The sequence below is a fragment of the Notamacropus eugenii genome, chromosome 2, assembly GCF_028372415.1.
Source record: "Notamacropus eugenii isolate mMacEug1 chromosome 2, mMacEug1.pri_v2, whole genome shotgun sequence".
Taxonomy (NCBI): domain Eukaryota; kingdom Metazoa; phylum Chordata; class Mammalia; order Diprotodontia; family Macropodidae; genus Notamacropus; species Notamacropus eugenii.
The window spans coordinates 187,513,394-187,527,522 of record NC_092873.1 but is presented as its reverse complement, the minus strand read 5'-3'; the positions used below and the strand labels follow the sequence as shown (position 1 = coordinate 187,527,522).

The 14,129-nt window shown below is 35.4% G+C and overlaps 1 protein-coding gene across 1 annotated transcript in view; it reads left to right on the top strand.

Moving 5' to 3' along the window:
• SEC63 (SEC63 homolog, protein translocation regulator) overlaps positions 1-13,516 on the top strand; it is an 82,443-nt gene extending 68,927 nt beyond the window's left edge. The window contains exons 18-21 of the mRNA XM_072642987.1: positions 43-144; positions 2,794-2,892; positions 10,685-10,789; positions 12,391-13,516. Coding sequence (XP_072499088.1) covers positions 43-144; positions 2,794-2,892; positions 10,685-10,789; positions 12,391-12,534 — 450 coding nt within the window. The 3' untranslated portion in view covers positions 12,535-13,516. The remainder of the gene's footprint in view (positions 1-42; positions 145-2,793; positions 2,893-10,684; positions 10,790-12,390) is intronic.
• Positions 13,517-14,129: the final 613 nt, after the last annotated feature.

Genomic DNA, 14,129 nt, shown 5'->3' with positions numbered 1-14,129 from the left:
GCCTGATTTAAAAGTAAAATGATTTGTCATTTATTTGAATAGGAATGGCAAGAATTACAACAAAGTATACAGCGGAAAGAGAGAGCTCTGCTGGAAACCAAATCAAAGATAACACATCCTGTTTACAGTCTTTACTTTCCTGAGGTGAGTTGTATACAGACAGTTTTGTTCAAGATCATGATTTCCCCCCCTTTCCTTCAGTACCTTCGATCTAATAAATGAAACTTGGCAGGGAGATGTTACTCTGTGGGATTTCTCAGATAGCTCTTATACTTACTTTTGACTCACAGGATTCAGATCCTGTCTTCACATGCCTTAAGTGCCTTGGCCAAAATATGAGGGTAGTCATTTCTCAGGTGAAATTTCCCTTAGAGGCGTGGAAAGTTTAGGGGATAAATATTCTTAGTTTTGCTATGTGAATCTTATTTTGAAGCTGGCACGTAGCCAAAATTCATTTATAGTTAATGTGTCAACAGTTGGATCAGGCTATCTAATACTTTAAAAATTCAATGTTTATTTAGTTATGGAATGTCTCCTTGTATTCATGAAAGCATTGACCTCCATTAATGGATCCTCCTTGAACAAAATTCCTTTAGATGAAACTGCTCTGGGAGGAAAGTCTTGCTGAGGTTGTCACAGGGAGCACATTTCTCAAATCTTTAAAGGGGAGATAGAATCTATGTCTTGAAACATTTGTCTTATTTTAGTTCTGTCTCTAGAAGTGATGTTTCTGACAAAAATCTGACAATGGAATATACTCTTACTCTTTCAAGTGAAGTACAATACATAAAAAGTCTGTGCTAATTTATGGTTACCCTGAGGGTTCTGTACATGAGAGAACTCAGGTATTTTTTTCTTGGTGATCTTCAGTTTTATATAGTCATAAGTATAGTATATGTTTATATTAGGAAAATAACTACCTTAGTTTATGTTTTCATATGTCTTAGTCATGTGGAATTTTAGTATGAAATTAAAAAGTAGAGATAAATTAAGGTGATTTTTCTTTTGAAATCAGGTGATTATTTTGAAAGACTCCAATTTTAACCAGTTATTGGCTCTTGCATAATAAAACTGATCTAATGATAATTCTTGTGTTAATTTAAAAATCACAATCTTAATCTATTCCTAAAAAATTAGGTTAATTTTTCAGCATACATTTATTGAGTATTACTACATGCAAAGCACAGTCTTCAGTGAGCTTATAGTAGGGGAGATAAACCATGTGACTATACTGATAGGCAGTTAGGCACAATGTGGTGCATGCCATAACAGAAGAGCATGTGGAATTGAGAGAAGAACATGTGCTTCCAGTTGGGGGAAGGAATCAAGAATACTTAATGAAATGTAGCATTTTTGCTGAGCTTTGAAGGATGGGGAGGATTTAAACAGATATAGTGATGGGAGTGGGAGAACATTTCAGGTACTTGGGTCCTTCTGGATAGCTGAAGATTTACACCATTAAACGGAAGACTTAAAAAAAAAACACCACCAAAACACCTTTAATCATTTTAGAGGGAAGATCTGTTATTTTATTCCTAATTTTTTTAAACTGAAGATGCTGAACTTTTCTTGATGATTAAAGTTCTTTATGAACACCAGCTACTGAGCTATTTTATATACATTGATTCCCTTAAAACCTATTGAGCTTTATTCAGCTGTTTACTGCTATTCTTTAGGACACTTGATGACAGCACTTTTCTTGTGTCTGTTTATCTCACCCTGCTGTCAGCTGGAACTTCTTACTGCCATCTATGTGCCTTCCTGGAGCAATGTCCTTTTCCCCTGCTTTGGGTTAAAAAACCAGACAGTTAAAAAAAAACTTGTCAGATTGGTGTGTAGAGTAGGAGTAAGTATGGTGGTGGTGAGCAGACCCTTTTATCTTGAAGCTCGTGTGGTTGCCCTCCATCCTGCCTTTTCTAGTCTTCTTGTGTGCTTTTGCTTACAATGACTCTTCTTCCTGTAATAGATATACTCTAGCGCCTCTTCCTTCTTGAAGCTTTCCTTGACCTCAAAATGATTTCTCCATCAGTTTGTATTCTGAATCAAGTACGAGTTGGACTAGATGACTGAGGTCCGTTCCAACTCTGAAGTTCTATAGCTGTGATTTTTTTCTTAAACTGTAACACCTTTTCTTACTCAGTCCTCTGCACTTCTGCCTTGTATTAAAGTTATCTGTGTACAATTTTCCCATCCCTCACTAGACATTGCTAATCTTCCCCACCTTTCCTTCCCAGCAGCTAATTGTGCCTTTTCCCCTCTGAGATTACCTCTCACCTACTTTGTGTGTACTCATCTCTTGTATATCCAGTAATTAATGTGTTGTCTGCCTTATTATTATGTGAGCTCCTTGAGAGCAGGCATTGTATTGACCTTTCTTTGTATCCCAGTGCTCACTTAACATAGTGCCTGGCACATAGTAAGTGCTTAATAAATACTTTTTAATTGATTACATATTTTAGTTGCTCAGAGTCCTTTCGGCTTACTTTTTGGTTCTTGGTTCTCTGATAGGTGAACTTTCCACATAAGGGAACTGTATTTTTTTGTACTTTTTCTTTTATAAGTATTTGTCAATCATCTGATTATGATGTATTTCTAATATTAGACAATCCTCCTTCTAAATTCACCCAGTTAAATTGGTGTTAAATTTTTTATTGTTGCTTTATGTTTTTTACATTGTAGTCCCTTTCTGATGTACCTTCTCACTTTTCCCTTCCTCCATATGACTCTCCTTTTTAATGTAAAGTTGTTGGGTTTTTCCCTAATGATTTATAGAACTTTTCTTCTTCTTCACAGGAAAAACAAGAGTGGTGGTGGCTTTATATTGCAGATAGGAAGGAACAAACATTGATATCTATGCCATACCATGTGTGCACGTTAAAAGATATGGAAGAGGTAATTAATTGCATAATACCATTTCAGAATTTGTGACATATGTAGGTATATAGTAGCACTGTTCTTTTTCTTTCTGATTTTAAAACTTTATGTTCATTTCCCTTGCACCATCCACCAAATAATTTTTTCTCTAGAAATCTTTTGGTTTTTCCATGGAAGTGGAATGTTTTGCCTTCAGTTAAGATTTACATATGATTGATTATCAGAATTTAATAGCCAGAGTGTTTTTTTAACATTTGCTTTTCAAGATTTTTGCAGTTTGAATATTTTAATGCTAAAGAAAATATGATTTGATGTATTTCGCCTTTTCAGGAATTGTGTTGTCTACAAATTTGATAGGTTTTTTTCCCCCACTAATCTGTTACTCAGTATAAGCATTTTGTTTAAAAAAAAAAATGTTTTTCTCTCCTTTGAGTTACTTAAGAATGGAATCTGAGAGAATAAACAAGAAATACTTCTGTAGTGACACTTGTATTTCACATGATATATTTATCTTGATTAATGGACAGTTGTGACAAAAAATTTATTTAGGAATATAATTGTTTTCTACTGCCCCTACAATCTTCCTTCTTATATGTTCTCGCGAGGAAAAGTGTTCTTAGTTGGTCTTTGTAGAGAGCAGTAGGAATGAGGAGTAAAGTCTGGGGATGGTTTTGTTACTTCTCTAGTGTTAATTCTTCTTTGAAAAACAGCTTTCTCTCATTTTTTTAACTGAGTGGCAAGATATTTAAAATATTGCTATTTTGTTTAATTCTCAGAATAGCAGGCTAGCTCATTGGCTATACCTTGCTAATGCAATTATCAGTTTTAACTTTAATTTTGAGAAAGAGTGTGTGTGTGTGTGTGTGTGTGTGTGTGTGTGTGTGTGTGTGTGTGTGTGTATCTAGAATAAGGATTATGTACCGGTTTAAAGAGTTAAGTTAGTCATTTCTTATGGATAACATAAGATTTCCCATTTTTTAATCTGTTCTGATCTTAGTAAAAGTAATAACTAACATGTATATAGCACTCACTATGTACCAGGTACTGTAAATGCTTCATAATTATTGTCTCATTTGATCCTAACAACCTTGGGAGGCAGGTGCTATTATCCCCATTTTACAGGTGAGGAAACTGAGTCAAATAGGTTTATTGATTTTACCAGTTTCACCGAGCTAAGTAAGTGTCGAAGGCTGGCTTTGAACTCATGTCTTCCTGACTCCAGTTCCCAGCACTCTGTCCACCATGACATAATAGCCTATAGTCCCTGTGAAGTAGACCTGGATTGGACATAAAGAGTTTTGATGCATTGGACGCTCATTGCCTAGGGTCATAGGGCAGGGATAGAAGGGACCTTACGGATCATTTAGTGCAAGTTCTCTTTTCTCCTCACCCCCCCCCCCCCCCCCTTTTTTTAACAGACAAGAAAAATAGATTTTCTACCTGCCAGATTTTTACATTGTACACCAAAGACTTTTATCTTTCCACTTTAGTATGTCTGTTCCAAATATCTCTTCTAATTACCTTCTTTCCTACTTCCCAAACAAACTTATCCCAATTACTTTTTAGCATTTTCTGTTTGAGAGTTGTAATAAGTGTGTCTTGGTCATTCAGAACCTGTTTTACATTAATGATTGGAGCGACTCTTAACTTTGGTATAGTGCCCTGATTAGTAGACCTTTTACCTCCATGTATCATAGTTTGAAGGCATTTCTAAGGGTTTTTCCTAGTACTACTTTAATTTGAATAAAATGTAAATAGCGCTGCTGTGATATTTGATGTCCAAAGCAAACTGGTAAAGAAAGTTGTTAGCCTCTTACCATCTTTCACATCTCTAAGAAACTTTAAATGATTAGGAATAGTAAATAGCAAATCTTTTTGTACCTTATCAGTGCAAACATTGGTATAGCATTATTTTATTATTAAGAACCTTAATAATTGAATAGCATGGCTGTAAAAAAAAGGACTTATGTGTGCATTTGTTATTAGTCTTCCTGTTCTGCCTGCCGTCATGGAATTTGTTCTAGCTGTGTTGCATCATTGCTTCTCATATCAGTATCTACCATCAGAGGGTCGTCTTTTTTTCAGTTGGTCTATTATTAATTCCAGTATTCCCCTCTATAAGAACTTTCGGAGTGTCATTGCCTTCTATAAATAGTAAGGGTGTACCAAGGCTGTCTTCTTTGCTCTGCTGAGACTGCCTGATTGTTCCACAGAAATTCTTGGACCCTTTTGGTGGAGAATAGTATAAAGGTCCAAGAACGAGGGCTTTAAAACAACCAAAGCATTTTTTACATTGCCATGGATTACTAGCAGGTAGGGTTATACTGGGTTCAATCATTTTTGGAAACAGTAGCTTGCTTGCTGTTTCCAGGCAACTTAGGTCATTCTGATGTTGAGAAGTTTTCACACCCCTGGGTTTATGTTGATTAATTTCCAGTTTAACGTAGTTTCATTAATATCTTGTTCCTCCTTACCTTTACTATGATAGCTTATCACTTTACATTACCTTTTCCCCTTGTTTTCTGAGCTACTAGTATTTTCCTTTCCTTCTTGAGTTTGCCAGCCCTGCCTTGCTTTGCTATACTACATCTGTCCTAAACAATGTACTTTAAAACAACACATCCTCAAATTCCATATTGAAATGGCACAACTTGTAAAAATGACCACTAACTTGTAAAAATTAATCTTATAAACAAGAATAAATTAAGGAATACTAGGAAATTAGTCTTTTGAATTTTTTGTTTTCATGATTTTTGTATCTTTAAGAAAGTGATTGAAAATGGGGGACAGAACCAAGATAGCGGAGAGGAGGCAGAGACCTGTCTGAACTCTTCCCCCAAACCCCTCAAAATACCTGTAAAAATGACTAAACAAATTCTAGAGCAGCAGAAGCCACAAAATGACAGACTGAAGCAAATTTCCAGCTGAAGACAATCTGGAAGGATGACAGGAAGGGTTTGTCACACTAGACTTGGAGTGAAGGGCAGTCTAGTGTGAACTGCACCAGCACAGATGGGGACTGAATCACTGGCATCTGGGGCAGTTTCAAGATCTCTCAGCCTACAAATGCCAATGACAGCTTTGAAGGTCAGGGGAAGAGTCTCTCATCTAAGTGAGAGAGGAGCATGGTCTAGCCCCAGGGCAGTGGCAGCCACTGCTGTAGGGTGACTGCCTCTGGAGCTCTTGGCCTGCAGATGGTAGGGGAATTGAACTGCTGATTTGGGTCACAGTCCTGGGTTGGTGGTCCTGGGGCGATCAGGAGCGCTGGCATGGTGGATCTTGTGGTGGCAGTGGAGAGGGAATCCTCACAGTTCCAAGGCAGAAAAGAGTGCTTGTGGTTGCTCACAGATGAGAGCACAGGTCATGAGAGGAGTAAACACCTCTCCTTTGATAATGTCACTTTGGAAGAACTGAAAGTTTACAAGTCCTTAGAAATATCTCTGAAAACAACTGCACAAAACCCCTGAAGCTTGGGGCAGGACACCCTCTGCTTAACAAAGAACTCAAAAAGTCAAGTAATTGGCTGGGAAAATGAGCAAACAGGGGAAAAAAATCAGACTATAGACTCTTACTTTCTTGGTGAAAAGGTATTTACTTACATCCTTTGTGACAAAGAAGATCAAAACATAGAACCAGAAGAAGACAACAACATCAAAGCTGCTGCATGCAAAGCCTCCAAGAAAAATAAGAATTGGCTTCAGGCCATGAAAGAGCTCCAAAAAGATTTTGAAAGTCAAGTAAGAGACATAGAGGGAAAATTGGAAAGAGAAATGAGAATGATGCAAAAAAATTATGAAAAACAAGTCAACAGCTTACAAAAGGAGACCCACCCCCCCCAAAAGCTGAAGAAAGTTAAACCTTTAAAATTAACCCAAATGGCAAAAGAGATCCAAAAGCTCACTAAAAAAATAATTCCTTAAAAATTAGAATGGAGCAAATGGAAGCTAATGACTTTATGAGAAATCAAGAAATTATAAAACAAAACCAAAGGAATGAAAAAATAGCAGACAATGTGAAATGGTGCATTGGAAAAACAACTGACCTGGAAAATAGGTCCAGGAGAGATAGTTTAAAAATTATGGGACTACCTGAAAGCTATCTTGATCAAAAAAAAGAGCCTAGACATCCATCTTTTAAGAAATTATCAAGGAAAACTGCCCTGATAGTCTAGAACCAGAGGGTAAAATAGAAATAGAATCTACCAATCACCTCCTGAAAGAGATTCCCAGAAGGAAAACTCCTAGGAACTTTGTAGCCAAATCCCAGAGCTCTAAGGGCAAGGAGAAAATGTTGCAAGCAGCCAAAAAGAACAGTTCAAGTATTGTGGAAACACAATCAGGATGATACAAGATATAGCAGCTTCTACACTAAGGGATTGGGGGACTGGGAATATGATATTCTAGAGGTCAGAGGAGGTAAGAGGTAGGATTAAAACCAAGAATCACCTACCCAGTAAAGTTGAGTGTAATACTTCTGGGGAAAAAATGAAATTTCAATGAAATAGAGGACTTCCAAGCATTCTTGTTGAAGAGACCAAAGCCGAATAGAAAATTTGACTTTCAAATACAAGAATCAAGAGAAGCATGAAAAGGTAAATAGGAAAGAGAAACCATAAGGAACTTATTAAAGTTGAATTGTTTGTATTCCTACATGGAAAGATGATATTTGTAACTCATGAGACCTTTCTCAGTATAAAGGTAGTTGGAGGTAATATATATATATGGTGGAACTGAATATGAAGGAATGATATCTAAAAAATAAAATTAAATGTTGAGAGGAATGTACTGGGAGAAAGAAAGGGAGAAGTCAAATGTAGTCACTCATCTCACATAAAAGAGGCAAGAAAGAGCTTTTACAATGGAGGAGGAGAGAGGAAGGTGAGAGGGAATAAGTGAGCCTTATTCTCATCAGATTTGGCTTAAGGAGGGAATAAAGTACACACTTAATTGGGTATGGAAATCTGTCTTACCCTACAGGAAAGCAGAGGGGAAAGAGATAAGAGAGGGGGGATAATAGATAATTGGGGAGAGGGGTAATCAGAAGCAAATACTTTTGTGGAGGGACAGGTCAAAAGAGAGAATAGAATAAATGGAGGGCAGGACAGGATAGAGGGAAATATAGTTAGTCTTTCACAGTATAACTGTTATGGAAATGTTTTGCGTGACTACACGTATGTAACCTATATCAAATTGCTTGCCTTCTCAGTGAGGGTGGGTGGAGAGGGAGGAGAGAATGTGGAACTCAAAGCTTTAAAAATAATTTTTACATGAAACTGGGAAATAAAATATATAGGCAATGGGGTACAGAAACCTATCTTGCCCCTACAGGAAAACAGAAGGAAAGGGGGCAAGAGAATGGGGGGGGGGGGCAGTGATAGAAGGGAGGACAGATTAGAGAAAGGGAGTAATCAGAATGCGTGCTGTCCTGAAGTAGGAGGAGGGGAGAGATGGGGAGAAAATTTGAAATTCAAAATCTTGTGGCAGTAATTGTTGGAAACTGAAAATAAATAAATTTAATAATGAAAAAAGAAAGTGATTGATATACTGCTTCCTAGGAGAATGTTCTACAGTCACAAGTACTCTGATTTCTTTTAAAATTTATTTCCAGCCAGCAGTGGCAGAGTCCTATGACATTTTAAAGTCTAAACATAGTAGTTAATCTTATAAATGCCAGTTATTTCACATTCTCAAGAAGCATATTACATATATTCAATAAGTACCTGTATTATTCACATGGAGTAAATCTTCATGCCCATCTTTAAGTTTTAAATTTCGTAGTAATTGTACTTTAAACTATCACAAAAGATAGTGTTAGGTTAAACAAAGGGGGGGGGGAGTATTTCTATATTTACTGATAATGATCAAATATACATCTACTATTGATGTCATCCCAACAATTGAATTCTGGAATCATGGATTTTTTTAGTTAGAATCAACAAAACTTAATTTGGAATACCCTTTTTAAAAAGCCTCAAATGTCTAATTTCTTATATGTGTGATATACTAGTGTGGAATTTAGATTGATTAGAATGGAAAAGCAAAGTTCAAATTCAGTGATGTAAAGTTTATAAATGATAACATTTGTCAAATTTCCTCTTTGGCATTTTGGTCCAGATAATTGTGTGATGGTCACGCATGATTTACACAAGTAATTTATAATAAAGGCCAAATATTTTATGCTTTATCTTTCTCTAGTTATCAGTTGAACATTATAATAGTTACTCTGGCCAGAAGCAAAAGTGAGGTGCAAATTTGCATGCTGCAACCAGATCAATTTAATAATAAATAATGAATGTCCAGTTTAAAAATAGCCATGTTTTTTCCCTGTATAAGCTTTATGTTTTACTTACTCATATCTTAAATTGCCCTCTGCTTTTGTTTTCGTGTAAATCAAAGCTTTAACTTTTGTTTAAATTTTGAAATGAGTAAGTCCATCTAATTTCACATTTAGCAGTGCATTATTAAATAAATTCCATAGACCAAATTCACCTGGATATAGTGATGTCACACATTTAAATAGTGGACATATATTGCTAAAATGGATTAAAAGGCAGGATGCTCTGAACCTAATTTAAAAAAAGAAAACAAAACCACCTGATAAAAGTAACCTTTTTTTGTGGGACCAGATGACAAAAGGTAAAAAATATGCCCAGGCAACAATAGGATCCTTTTCCTTGCCTTGGCAAAGATTTCTCTTTAGTACCATCTTATAACTTGAACAGGACATTTTTACTTTTTTAGTTTATTTTTAAATCCTGGTAGAAGCCTAAGGTTTTTGGGACCTTGTTTAGCAATATGTTAATATTCAGTAATTTTGGAAAGGCATGAGGAGCTAGTTGTGATCACTCTGAAACCATGATAGAACTATTTCAGTGTGTGGCCACAATGACACATGGTGGAATAATTCATATAGCAAAAGGTCACTTGGCTTTCAAACTCCAGAGAGGAAGTTAAAAGGCAGAGATTTACCTAAACCAAGATTATTTGTGAGGGAGTCATTGCTCCTTTTCTCTAACCCCTATCCATTAACTCCTGTCTTTCCAGCTTTTGATTTTCTTACTTTGCATGTTTCTAAATGTATAGTGAAAATTCACATCATCTATATATCCATCATCCCGGCAAAGTAGCTGTTTTCTTAGCCACCAGAAAAGTCCTTTCCTAACCTTGTCAGTATTTAGAATTGACTACTTAGAAGTGAAAAAAGGAAAAAATGTCTCCATTCTCTTTACCAACTCAGCCAGTGTTGTGATTAACTTCCACACATTATTGTGATTTCTATAAATTCTACATATGTTATACCAAATAATACATTTTTCACAGACCTTTCAAAATCTTGGATTTATCTTCAAAATTTTTCTTAAATGAAAACTATTATTTTGAAAATGCCAGTGTATGACTTGGATTGCCTTGTAATAATTTCTATTGCATTAAAAATCATGGGAATACAGATAAATGATGTCTGCTTCTTGGGTTGGTTTCTTTTTTGGTTTATGTACTATTTTGTATTAAGAGGCAATGAAGGGAGCATTGGACTTAATCAGAAAAGACATCTTCGTGTGTTACTTCCATAATTACTTGGCTGTGTGTCAGAGAGCAAGGCATTTAACCTGTCTCTACCTATTTATTCATCCGTAAACTTGAGTTTCATTATACCTGTAGTACCTACCTTAAAGAGTTGTTATGAAGCTCGTGTAATCATGGATTTTAGTGTTTTATTTTGTAAAGCTTATAGCACTAGAGAAACAGCAACTATTAGGCTTGATTTAAGACTTGTAACTCTGAAGTTAACAAATTTATCTTTTATCTTTCAGGTAGAACTGAAATTCCCTGCTCCAGGAAAACCTGGAAATTATCAGTATACAGTATATCTGAGATCAGATTCCTATATGGGTTTGGACCAGATTAAGCCATTGAAGGTAGGAATTAAAGGCCATTCAGTAAATATATTTCCTGTTTTTTGATTTGAATAATTATTTGATTAAGCTGTCTTTATGGAAGTAAATAATGGAACAGGAAAGAGTTCATCAAATGTGTATGTTATGGGTTGGTATGTTTTTAAGAGTAAAATACTTCTCTTGAAGTTTTAATATTAAGATGTGTAACATTTTAGAAACTTGAATTGACAAACCAACTGAAAACCCTCTGAGACAGCAGTATGAAAGGACTTGCAGAAAAGTTAATGAAAACCTTAGGTTGTATTAACAGAAGTATAGTGACTAGAATAAGAAATATGTTATATTTTTCCACTGATCTGACCACACTTGGTGTGTTATGTTCAGTTCTGAGTGTCACACTTGTAAAACAGTAGTGACAAATTGGAAGATGTCCAGAAGAAAGTAACCAGAACAACATGGAAGTTGTTCACGTCGTCATATGAGGAAGACCTTAAAGACCAGGGAATGCTTAGTCTAGAAAAGAGAATACTTGGAAATGGGGTGGGATGGAATTAGGTTTGATGATGAAAGTTATCTAGAGGTCTTTAAGCATTTGAAGGGCTGTCATGTGAAAGAGTATTTAGCCTTATTTTGCTTCAAAAAGTGAAACTAGGACCAATGAATTAAAATTATAAGGTGGTAAATTTTATTTCAATTAAAAAAATTTTTTTTCTAAGTTGCCCAAAAGTAGAATGGGATGTAAAATAATTCCTTTTTGCTGAAATTGTTCAAATAGAGCTTGGATGATTACCTGAAGGGAATATTGTAAAAGGAATACCAGCTGGAAGGGGGGAGGTGGGATCTCAGGACAGATTAATAATAACTTTAGAAAAGTTCATTATTTGCTCCTGACCACTTCCTTACCCAATTACAGTATTTCAGTTTTTTACACTAGGAATTACTAAGACTTTCATTTACCAGTCTCGAACATGAACTATTTTTTGATGGCCTCATTTTAGGACTTTGACATTCTGACATTTCCTTTCCCTTCTGAGGAACATAGCAACCCACTCATCTGAAGCACATGCCCACTAGGATTCAGTTAATTGCTAGAGCTGCCCATTTGCTTCAGAAGTCATTCTAATTTGTAATACAAGCGGACAACTTCTAAACTATTAGAAGGCATAGAAATGGTTGGGTATTTGGAAAGAGGGATGGGCAGTAAAGATCATCTTACTTTGCCTCCCATTTGTGTGCTACAGGTATACAAGACAGTATTTATAAAAATGTATTCAAAAGGGACTGAAAAATAGTCATTGTGTATGTCATGGGGAAAGGGCATACACAGTCTTTTTTTCAGCCTTCTGATATACATCCAAATTTAGACTATAGCTGAGATATAAAAGAAAATCGAACATTCAAAGCTGAGTGTTCTTTGGAGAAATAATGACTTATGGTCATGTTTCTGGTATATATTGGAACTAAGATCCCAAGTTTCCTGACTTTCTATTTGCTCTACGTAAGGAACAAATGAAAGAATAGATTTCAAGTGCTTTGTAAGCTATAAAATACTGCCTGTAAGCATTAGCTGTCATTGTTATTAATGAAAATTCTAATTTTGACACTCAAACTTTCTTTTGCAGTTGGAAGTTCATGAAGCTAAGCCAGTGCCAGAAAATCACCCACAGTGGGATACAGCAATAGAGGGAGATGAAGACCAGGAAGACAGTGAGGGCTTTGAAGATAGTTTTGAAGAAGAAGAAGAGGAAGAAGATGATGATGACTAAACAATACTCTGAACTGACTACACTATTTGCACACATTTGCAAACTTTTTGCTGTAATGATGGAACTGTACAGTAAACCAGAAACACAGTGCAGAAGTGTTGTTGAGGAGAATTGTTTAGTTTCTTTGCCCAGTATGAGTGCATTATGTAACTTGCCAGTGGAGGTCTAGCAATATTTTGCCGTGGGTACAACTTGGAAGATGCTTGTGGCTTATTTAAGCCTCTTAACTGTGGGATGGTGCATTTATTTCAACAATGATAATAAATCTTTTTTTATTATAACTGTCCAAAAGTGTGGGCTATGTATCATCTGATCGGTCTATGGTCCCAATAAATGAAAAAGTACTATGGGGGAAATTATCTCAATGAGTAACTTTCTGCAGTCAGCTTTACTTTTTAGAAAAATAAACATCTTTTAGGTACCACCTGCACAAGTTTTAATCTTGATAAACTGTTACTCATTTTCTCAATATTTTTCACTGATATGAGAATGTTATGACAACTCCATCAATAGCTTTAAATCTCTTGTTTTTACTTGTTCTGGTCATCAATTTGCGTCCTGTTCTGAGGATGCACATTCCACAAAGCATAGAGGGCTACGTTTTGGGATTTGCCTTTTCTTAATTGCTCACGATACTCATACAAATTATAAAAAAAAATTATTGACTACGTCATAAAATGCTCTTAATGGCTTAAAACATTTTTAAGCCTCTATTTCAGCAGATCAATGCAAGAGCTAATTCTTTTGATAAGCTGTTTGTCTAAAAATGACTGTGGGACCATATGTTATCTGATGTTGGTGGCTTATGTACTATTATACCTTTTGTCAAAGGTATAGTATAAAAGCTGAAAGAAATTCTTAGCTTTTAATCTACCTGACTCTGTCAGAAACCTTTTAAGGCAAAAACAAAAACATGCAAAGGAGGCATCTTTTGTATTCATTTTGAACTCCTATCAATAAACCAGACATTTGACTCAGTTTACATTTGTAATGGTGTTTATCTTTTTTACCCCTAGAAATAGTTTATACATAGGAGGAATACATGCTTTTATTTTTCCACTTAAGTATTTGTTTACAACGTTGTACATAAATGCTGGAGTTATGGTATTTCTGTACAGTATAAGAAAAAAAATCTATCATGGGTTGGTATTATCTTTCATCTGTCTCTGGTCTCCAGACACAATACAGCCTGTAAAGGTAGTAGCTTTTAGTGGTTATAGAATGTGTAGATTCAACCACAATAGTAAGATAAATATTTTTAGTACTAGATATTGAGGAACCATAAATCTGCAATACTAAAGAAGATTTGATTTTGACATTTTGTCACATAGGGAAATTATAACCCTGTCTTATCAAACACATCTATAGGGCAGAATACCCTATTTCTGACCTTGTTTACTACAGAAGGTTGCCGCTTTACATGCAGAATTACATTGGTATTTTCTTTGTTTATTGCAGTAGTTGGAAATAAAATGTGAAAGTGACCTAAATATGAATTGGGGTGTTTTTTGGTTTTAAATTCAGACCAATATTTCATACCAAATTAGTTCAAAGAAAGAAAACTTTATGTTTCTTTTTACATTTTAACACTCTTT